At 43.4% G+C, this 10,288-nt stretch overlaps 1 protein-coding gene and 1 long non-coding RNA gene across 3 annotated transcripts in view; one reads left to right on the plus strand and one right to left on the minus strand.

Moving 5' to 3' along the window:
- Positions 1-6,165, plus strand: part of wasf1 (WASP family member 1) — a 42,249-nt gene extending 36,084 nt beyond the window's left edge. The window contains exons 6-10 of one of the 2 annotated variants that reach the window (XM_020589094.1): positions 108-164; positions 1,053-1,216; positions 2,374-2,553; positions 4,002-4,570; positions 4,870-6,165. In XM_020589094.1, the coding sequence (XP_020444750.1) occupies positions 108-164; positions 1,053-1,216; positions 2,374-2,553; positions 4,002-4,570; positions 4,870-5,027 (1,128 nt within the window). In that variant the 3' untranslated portion in view covers positions 5,028-6,165. The remainder of the gene's footprint in view (positions 1-107; positions 165-1,052; positions 1,217-2,373; positions 2,554-4,001; positions 4,571-4,869) is intronic. The other variant, XM_020589100.1, reaches the window with a different exon arrangement.
- Positions 6,166-8,167: 2,002 nt separating this feature from the next.
- LOC109953850 (uncharacterized) overlaps positions 8,168-10,288 on the minus strand; it is a 4,037-nt gene continuing 1,916 nt past the window's right edge. The window contains exons 3-5 of the long non-coding RNA XR_002273987.1: positions 9,791-9,865; positions 9,453-9,675; positions 8,168-9,149 (exon numbers count right to left, since the gene is read on the minus strand). This is a non-coding gene — a long non-coding RNA (uncharacterized LOC109953850). The remainder of the gene's footprint in view (positions 9,150-9,452; positions 9,676-9,790; positions 9,866-10,288) is intronic.

The following is a 10,288-nucleotide window of genomic DNA, read 5'->3' on the forward strand; positions in this document are numbered from 1 at the left end:
CTGTGTGCAGCGCTGTTGTGCTCAATCCTGTGCCGTACTGGTTTTTTAAACCCCCCTCCCCTCACCCCCATTGCTTCTCCTGTGGTTTTTTGTTTTTGTTCTTGTAGTTGCAGGACCCCCGCATGTATGATCAGGTCTATAGGTACTTAGACCTCCCAGGGCAGGTATGTGGACATACGGCGATTATTTTAAAGCACTGTGTGTGATTTCTGCTACAGCAGCTCACTGCTCAGTTTCATGTACTGTGCTGCTTAAAGTGGGTCATACTGAACTCTGGGAAGAAGGGAGTGCTGTTTGATGATGGACTGAGTAAATATGTAAAAACCTTTTTCAAACTCTCACTTTATTACTATGTGAGTTCCATGCTTTGGCTAAAAATATGTATAAACAGATATAATATATCTGTGATAATTGAATTTGGTCTGATTCAGTCGGTGAGCACTCCCTGTTCCCACGCTTGTGTGAAAGCATTTTCTTTTCCATTAAGTGCTTTAAGAACCCTTCTTCTTAAGTGTCTGTGTGAGTTGTGTCTTCAGAGAGTTGATTGAGTACACTGCATATATGAAAGATCATCACTTAGTTTAGTTGAATAGAAGCATAACAGAGCTGTTTTCACAATAGGTGCCATGTAAAAACACTTTAAGAGGGAGGCTTTGGTGTGTGGATGTTTATGTGGCATGTTAAAGTTAAATAAAGAGGATGCAGCAGCATTTTGTATCAGAAAAGTGTCAGTGACCAGAGCATGACCAGCGATTTAGATCCATGTTTACAATTTGGATTTGATTGTGTATGTCTGAATAGTCATAAAAAGCTTTTTTTACTCATGTTCTAATGTTTTGTCTTCTAAGATGATAAATGAAATGTATTTAACAGCAGCGAATCTGTTGTCTTCTCTCTCCATTTCTCTCTGCCTCATGTTTTTCTCCCTATCCCCAAATCATCTTTTGTGGGTTCATCCTCCATTTAATTTACACCATCTCCTGCATCTTTACTCAAACATTTCCTCCCACACCATCATGTCATTCTGCCCCTCATCACCTCCTCTACCAAAGCTGAAGGCAATAGACCGTCCGCAGGAGCCAGAAAAGATACCGCGGGCGCCTCACGACCGTAAAAAGGAGTGGCAGAAACTGGCACTGGGTGCAGAGCTGGCCCAGGACATGCCCGACGACAAACACAGAGAGGCCAACGGATCTGCAGGTTACCATGACAACAGGTATGTGAAGGTGGCTGTCCAGTATTTAGGATTACAATTCCAAATCCTACATTTAGGGAAATCAGACCCGAGTGTACCATAGAATAGTTCTAAACATTAGCAGCAGTACCACAGAGTTACATTGAATTGGCTGCTATCTTTCAAAGTAACAATAATAATACTTGTGACATGTTAAGTTGGAGACGTGTCAAAAATTTATTTGTACATGTTTTACAACCTTTTGACTGGGTCACTTTAATAGATTAGGTATCCAGCTTTCTAGCTAAATTAGCTGAGCTATCCACAACAACAGAACACACAATTAGTGCACAAGGCTGCTCAAGTCCTTAAAGGTAGTAATTTGCTGATCAGGCCTATACGAGTCACATGACCCACTACTGTTTTTGACCCCTCGGTGTCTCAACTCTTCTATCTTTAGGGCTCTGAATCAACCAAAATTGTTACAGGCATCAAATAATGGGATAACATGCACATTCTTCCTGGTAGACACGGAAAAGCATGTACAACTTTGAGCCTCAGACGCTACTGATTGGATACATACTTGTATGTCAGAAGGACGTAATCACTCGAACTACAATAATAAATTGTGCCCACTCCGCAGGGAATGGGTCCTAACACTTTACACTTCACTGGCAGTGAGGAAATGAAGCAACAACAGTGATGATTAAGGTCCCTCACAGTTGTGATTGCATTTATTGTGTCTCACAGCTCCAGCAGCACTCATGTTCAGTAATGTCCCTGCCAGTCAATGTGATTAATAAAAAAGATTTTATGCAAATGAGAGGTTTTCTTGGATTTGTCAGCGCCACAAATAGCTGACATAAAACTGGATTTCGAGCGAACTGATACCAAGGTATCAAGCCCATAGAGATGGTTATGAATGCATGTTCCCTGTGTTACTGTCAAAGCATCACCCAAGTTGGTCAGTAGCTAAGGCACATTTGCTTGTTTCATTTTGCAAAACAGTCAGAGGTTTAGTGTGAGTGTAGTTAGCAAAATGGGTTTTGTGTTTACAGTTTAGAGAGGAGGGTGGGCGGTTTCAAGAAATGTGTCTTAGCAATTTTGAAAACACAATTGCATAACAGATCAGGAGACAGTTAAAGAACAAGCGAGAAAATGAATCAAAACAATGGAATTAAGACCTTCTTTCTGCTCAGGGCTCCCTTGTACATGGAGCATTTGGACGGGCCGTTCTCGCTGGCGGCGCTGCCCTACAGCCAGATGAACGAGCTGCTGAGCCGTACCGGGGACAGAATGTATTCGCGGCCCCACGACCCTCCGCCGCCTCCACCTCCTATGCACCCACTGGGAGAGATCAAGCCGCCCTCTGTGATCAGGTGGGAAAGGAGACAACAAACAACACATAACCTCAATTTGATGTCCCCCTCACAAATCTGTAGCTATGGTTTTGCATAGCAACTGCAAAAAGTTTTAGGAATAGCAATGCATTCACCCAGATCTGCAAGCCAGAAAGTTTCTGTCACTCCGATTTCAAGCTCACATGGCAGATATAAACCTGTGTGAAAAATGATCTGTAAATCTTATTTCACCTCGTCTCTAATTCACCAGTGCACACCCATCCCCATGTCTTTGGTTTGTTAATTTTTTCCCCCTCTTGTAGATCAATTGGTCACAGTCAGTAGCATTTCCTAGCTTTTCTTTTTTGTATTTATTCTCTTTAAGAGAATGAGGATTTTTCACTTGGTTACGATGAATGGACAGATGGATGGATGGAGGGTTTTTGGACCAAAGCTGAATAAAAAAGGAAAAGGCTCAGAGAAGGGGAGGATCAATAACGTGTTAAGGCCACTGAGTGTATTACAGGTTTTTTTTTGCCACACATGTCACTATTTGAAGGGATGGAAAGATCAGAGGGAATGATTAAGGTTGTGGCTGCAGCACCAGAGAAATGTCGCATTGATTTTTACAGAAGTCCTCACAGCCATCGTCTCCTCTTACCCTCAAATGCTTTCCATCCTCGTCTTTGTTCATCCACTGTGCTTTATATTACTTTTCAATCCCTGTCTGACCTTTATTTAAGGCGTCCTGCTGTTTTTTTTTTTAGTAGTTACTATCATTATGTTGCATATCTCATTTTCTCACTTCACTCCTTTACAAATCCTCCCCACATTTAATGTAGCACATTAAGTAGGATTTGGTGCAGACACAGCCTCAAGTGTGCTCGCAGGAAATACTCCACACATCATTTTCCTCCCCCTTCCCTCTCTCTCTTGCTGTGCTATTTGTCTGCAGCAATTTTCTCTGTAGGAAGAAAATTGATTGTGAACATGTCAGTCTTGTCATGTTGCAGTGTCCCGGTTAGTTGCTCGATCCACCCACACACTGTTTCAGTACCAGTGACTGGCCAATACTGATAAGATTCTGTCGTTAATGGACAAGTCGGCTGCCCTGGGAATTCAATATTCCCCCTCAGTGTACAGAGTCCTTTAAACCTGTAATCCTGTTTCTAATTGCCTACCAACATCGAGCTAGACATTGTTTGGCATGCCGCGATTTCTGATAGGGACTTTTTTGTATGTACCGGCGGCAGCGTTATGAAGCATCACCAGGCCATTCAGAACTTTATCCCCTCTCTGACAACACTGATGCACTGCTGCAAAAAAAAAATATTTATCTTATGATCTAATGGAACACTTCCTTTTCAGTTTTGTTGAGCAGAACAGAACAAAATAGTCTTGATCTTGACATGAATTTCTTCAGCAACACCTGTGAATTCACAGTTCAGTAACCCCACCCCTTATTATTCTCTCTCTTCATCCTCCAGCTCCAGTTCGGGGTTTTCCGACAGCAGACCCCAGTCTCCAGCCCGGACAGCAGGCCTCACCTCCAGCACTCCCCCTCCGCCTCCTCCTCTCCCCCCTCCTCCCCCTCCTTTACCCTCCACAAGCCTGAGGGGCACCCCTCCTCCTCCTATTCCTCCTCTCCCAGTCCAGCAACAACCTCCAGCCATTCCGCCTCCTCCTGCTCCTCTCCAGATCGCCCCAGGGGTGCTCCACCCAGCCCCTCCGCCTGTGGCACCTCCCCTCCACTCTTCTTCCCCAGCCCGTCACCAGCAAGTCCTGGACAAGGGCCTATCCATGGGCTCTGGGACCCAGTCAGATGGCACCATCCTGCCTCCTCCCCCACCGCCACCGCCTCTGCCCCTCTCTGGAGTGCGGAGCTCATCGCCCTGTCCGTCAGGCCCGCCACCTGTGCCAGCCTTCCCCTCAGCAGGAGCCATGGCCACCCCACTGCCCCACACCCATCACGATGTGGTGACCAAGAGGCACCATCCAGCCAGTCTGCCACCCATCAGCGACGCCCGCAGTGTCCTGCTGGAGGCCATCAGGAAAGGTGGATCATGTCTTATCAGAAAATGTTTTCAAACTTCCTCAGCCTCAGTTGAAATTTTAGTTCCTATATAAAAGTTTTTCTGTTGCAGTCCAGTGAGTTAGACTGATATGATGGTCGTCTTGCATAGTCTATGCTTTGTCTACAGAACAAGTCAGTTGTTATTTGTACAGCCCACTATCACAAATCACAAATTTGCCTCAAGGGGCTTTAAACAATTATACAATTATACTTATGTACATTATAATATTTCATCGCAAACTGAAGCCTTTCCCTGCACGTTACTACTTCTCCCACTCCAGGCATACAGCTACGAAAAGTGGAGGAGCAGCGAGAGCAAGAGGCTAAGCACGAGCGAGTTGGCAATGACGTGGCCACCATCCTGTCGCGCCGCATCGCTGTGGAGTACTCCGACTCTGAGGACGAGTCTGAGTTCGATGAAGGAGACTGGATGGAGTGAAATGGATTGAAAAGCAGCGGTGGCAGGGGAGGACAAACATGTTCAGGTGCCCCCGCCCCCCCCCAAAGCCCTGCACACCTTGCCATCCAAGTCATTTCCACTCTTGACAGAAGAGGAACATCATTGTTGCCCACTTTTTCTCTGTCAAGCTCTTTTATCTCATCATCTCTCCATCTCCTTGTGGTTTGTTTCTGGAGGAGAGTCTCGGTGTCACCCCTGTCAGTCTTTCTACTGTTCCAAGATAAGTTTTTTTTTTTTTGCATTCATTGTTTTCTGTTCTACCACACAACATGGATTTCTTGTGATGGAATCCCGTGTTTACTATTGTTATACATGACAAACCTTTTTAAAGAACCATTTGTTTCTGTTTCTATCTCTAAGTTGTTAGAATAAAAAGACAACAATAGACCAGGAAAAATGAAGGCATGTTGCATATATCCTTAGTTTTCCAGCACAGTTTTGCCACCTGGTGGCTGAACATGGTGTCGAATGAATGCTGTTTTATTTTATTGTCTTTTATCATTTTTCTGCTGAAACATTTGCAGGTTCAATGAGCCAGTAGTTGCCAATACTGACCACTAGATGAACAGATATAGTAGGGGGTACACCAAGCCAGGTCGAAGGCACCCATGATATTGAGTCTGACCAACAATAGGTACAAACCACTCGACACCACCGAAGGCAGCTGTTCCCTCAGATCCCCCTGTACCACGTACCTGGCCACTAACAAGAAGCCTTACCTCGTTCGGTTCTTCAGCTGTGACTGTTGTTCAGAAGAATACATTCTGCGTGACACTGCCTTTTTAGGCCTAAAAGAGAGGCGCATTATGCTTTGTTTTGGCTCATTTCAAAGAAAATGTCTGCCGTCCTTTTCTGTTCTTTCTTCTACTTGCCTTATTGTTCGTACAAAACGTATTGTTGAGTTGTTGAATGTACTGTGCTGTTACTACTTACTTGCCTGCGCTTGTATGGATTTGCTGTTTCTGTGTTCGAAGGGGTAAAAGTGACAGAGGGACAGAAACCCTTGTTTAAAAGAGAAAAACATTAGATCAGTACTGTACACAATGTAACTTATATAACTGTTGACTGTAACAGTTTGCTTGAATTAATAAAAATCTAATGTTATGATGCCTGTAAAGAAGTCTTCATAAAGAACCCTGGTTAGCTTTTACATTAGGTAGGCCCTCTCTCTATGGGGCACACACTAGGTGACAAACTTAAAATATAAATAAGACTTGTGTCAAAGTTCGGTGCCTCAGCACATGCGAGACATTACCTTACATGCCTCTTATGTGCACTTGTGCAAGTGTTGACAATGATTTTATCTTTACTCTTGCTTTTTTTCCCCCTTCAAAATAAGAGCATTGTTATTTAGGATTATATAATATCAAACAAAATTTGGATTACCTGTTTTAACTTACTGTGCACTAATATCCTCTATAGGCATTTAACTTGATTGTGAAAGTTAAAAGCCAAGAAGAATCACACTGTCACAAGTTGTCTCAGATTTTGCCAGATGAAGTTTGAAGCTTAAAATCACAAGTTCACAGTTTCATGTGCAGTCACACTTTCACCTATTTCCATTTCTTTCTAATCTCATTCTCACTTTGCTCTCTCTAATTCATCCTTCTCTCCACTTCTCACTCTGCCTCTTCTCTCTTCCATCTTGTTCTTCCCTGTCATCGCTCTAAATAAAGAATGCTTCCAGAGGGTTTTTTTTATCATCTTGTCACACTCCTTATAAACTTATTCTTGTCCTGTCATTCTTAAACCTCCAGTTGGGCATCACAGCTTTCATGTCAGCGTGGCACATGACATCTACATCTCAAAAAATATGTCAGCCTTGAGACTGCGTGGATTAGAACACTGTGCAGAGCCCTCATCGCAGTTTGCAGCGCCACGGTGGGAGGAGGCTTATTAAAAAGTGAGAGTGAGTGTGTGTTTGTCTAAGGAGAGTCGATGAAAAAGATTTAATTACCAGATACAGTGTGTTATTCTCCTCGTGCTGGGAAGGGTGTCCAACTGTTTCACCTTGGAAGAAAATGCCTGATTTGTTTTCTTCCCAACATTAAGCTGTAGTCAATAGACTTAACGATTTGGGTGTAGTGCAGTATCATGACACACTGGACAGTCAGGTTTACAGCTTCCTAGCTGAATTATGTTTATGCAGAATATTCCACCTGCCCTCTGCTCCTGGTAGTTTACAGTAAAGCAAAAGCTAAAAATATCATTTGTCCTGATGCTACAGCACACGTATACAGTGGTGTGAAAAAGTATTTGCCCCCTTACTGATTTCTTATCTTTTTGCATGTTTGTCACACTGTAATGTTTCAGATCATCAAACAAATTTAAATATTAGTCAACGATAACACAAGTAAACACATCATGCAGTTTTTAAATGAAGGTTTTTATTATTAAGGGAAAACAAAATCCAAAACTACAAAACCCTGTGTGAATAAGTGTTTGCCCCCTAAACCTAATAACTGGTTGGGCCACCCTTAGCAGCAACAACTGCAATCAAGCGTTTTCGATAACTTGCCATGAGTCTTCCACAGCGCTGTGGAGGAATTTTGGCCCACTCATCTTGGCAGAATGGTTGTAAGTCAGCCACATTGGAGGGTTTTCGGGCATGAACCGCCTTTTTAAGGTCATGCCACAGCATCTCAATTGGATTCAGGTCAGGACTTTGACTAGGCCACTCCAAAGTCTTCATTTTGGTTTTCTTTAGCCATTCAGAAGTGGACTTGCTGGTGTGCTTTGGATCATTGTCCTGCTGCAGAACCCAAGTTCGCTTCAGCTTGAGGTCACAAACGGATGGCCGGACATTCTCCTTCAGGATATTTTGGTACACAGCAGAATTCATGGTTCCACTTATCACAGCATGTCTTCCAGGGCCTGAAGCAGCAAAACAGCCCCAGACCATCACACTACCACCACCATATTTTACTGTTGGTATGATGTTCTTTTTCTGAAATGCAGTGTTACTTTTACGCCACACATAATGGGACACACACCTTCCAAAGCAGCAGACAGCGAACCGGAATTATTTACCACAGCGGAAGTAGTTTTCATATAGTGAGCAATAAGTTGTATATGAATTGTTTATTTGTAAAGGGACAGTGTACAACCAGAGGGGACTGTACTGAATACACCAATACACATATGTGTATCTGTTTGTAGTATAGTATTGACACAATTTCCTACAAAAACAACTCTATCAAGGCATTTTAAAGATTTGTAACATAAGACGCTGACAAATACAGCTACATCAACACGAAAAAAAATAAAAGTCAGCGCATGAGCAGTGAGAACTGAAACCAAAAGACAGTAGAATAGAATAATCAAAAGTTGTTGCTTTGTAATATAGTGCTATTCACTACTGGCATGAGCTACATCTTAATACAGGCATAAATTTAAAAGAATTTAATAAAGTAGAAAGTGAAGTATTAAATACAGTATTTTAATAGGAATTATTTTATTACATGTTAATTAAAATCCAACTGTAATGTCATTTATAGCTACCCAGCAGTCTTGGTAATTGTCAGGTTTAATTTCACTTCATGTATCTGCAGTTTCAGGAAACCTAGTACGACATTCAGTGCTACTAATATCTACACTGTATTTAAAAACAAGAATATATTAGCAATGCTAGTAAAATTAGCATGTTTCCTAATTAAAGTCATTATGAAAACCTATGAATCTGTAGAAAAGCAACTAGTTGTCATAAAGTTGAGGAGTTTTTACAAAGGAGCAAGCAGCACCATGCAACCCAATGATAAATTAAGCTGTTTCATATCTGCAGTAAGCTATTGTCATGCTGTTTGTCTTTTTTTTTTTTAGGCTTCACAGATACAATCATATGGTAAATACTCTGTAAAGCAAACACAACAAATTTGTTGGTATGCATTTTATCCCCTCAAATCTGTTGTGATGGTATGACTGTGAAAGGATCGACATTGCAAAGAGTGAAATCACTCTCTGTCCTGTCACTTACTCTTCCTTCGGGGGAGCTCCTTCTGAACCTGACAGGCCCGCCTTGCCGAATCCCAGAGTCTGCAGACTCAGTAATGAAGGGCTGTGTGGGAGAGAGACACAGCATCACCGGCAGCTTAGCATCACCGCCTGGTGGACAAGATGGGGAAGGACAAGAGCAGATGTTAACTACTGTATGGAAAGACAGTAACAGATGACTGAGAATACAGAGGGGGACTCATTGTGAGGACTACCTTCCTTGTGAGGACCAGATCCTGGTCCCCATCAAGCAACTCACTGAATTTTACAGTGACAACTTGGTTTAAGGTTAGGGTGAGGCTGAGGTAGGTTAAGGTTAAGCTACTGTAAGTCTCCAGGAAATGAATGTATGTCAATGTACAGTCTCCAGGAAGAATTAAAACAAATGTGTGTATGTGTGTCTTTGTGCATCACCTATGGCATCCTGAAGTAGATGAGTGACTTTGCTGTTCCTGTGGGACACATGTGGTCTGTGCTCAGCCAGAGCAGAGAGGCTGCTTTATACAGGACACCTCCCATAATACCCTGCTGTGCCTTCTGCTGCATGCCTGACTGCTCTTCCAGCAGCTGGGATCCCGTCATGGTGTGAGTCTTCTCACTACCTGTCTGTCCGTATGCTATGATACACACATTATAACTGCAGGGAGGGAGATGACAGCCAATTAATGTTAAAGTCATGCAGTTGTGTACTGTTATTTAATTCAGAGGAGTGTTTAATTAATGTAGTTGAATGAATACACTTTCACACTCACCAACCCAGCAAAGATGCAAGTAGCTGCTTGACGTCCTCAAATACAGCATCTTAGGAATTGTGTGGTCCATGCGTCCTAGAAGAAACAAATATGCTGCAACTATTAATCAACAACAAAAAAACAACAACACATAAAACAATACACACTGTATTAGGTCAATGTTCCGTGTCCAGAGATCGGGTCGTCGGGGCCCCTGCCTTCGACTGCTGCCCAATCCACTGTGCACCGGCCCCTTACGGATCCTCCTGCAGGTGGTGGGCCCATGGGAGGACGTCCCCACGTCGCTCGTTCGGTTTAAGCCCGGCCAGGCCCCGTGAGGGGAGGCCCGGCCACCAGGCACTCGCATTCGAGCCCCGACCCCAGGCCTGGCTCCAGGGTGGGGCCCCGGCTGCGCAATGCCGGGCGACGTCACGGTCCTTGATTTTAATCTATTCATAAAGGGCTTTTGAACCACTCTTAGTCTGACCCATCACCCAGGACCTGTTTGCCTTGGGAGAC

Source organism: Monopterus albus, unplaced genomic scaffold (assembly GCF_001952655.1).
Source record: "Monopterus albus unplaced genomic scaffold, M_albus_1.0 scaffold9.1, whole genome shotgun sequence".
Lineage (NCBI taxonomy): Eukaryota > Metazoa > Chordata > Actinopteri > Synbranchiformes > Synbranchidae > Monopterus > Monopterus albus.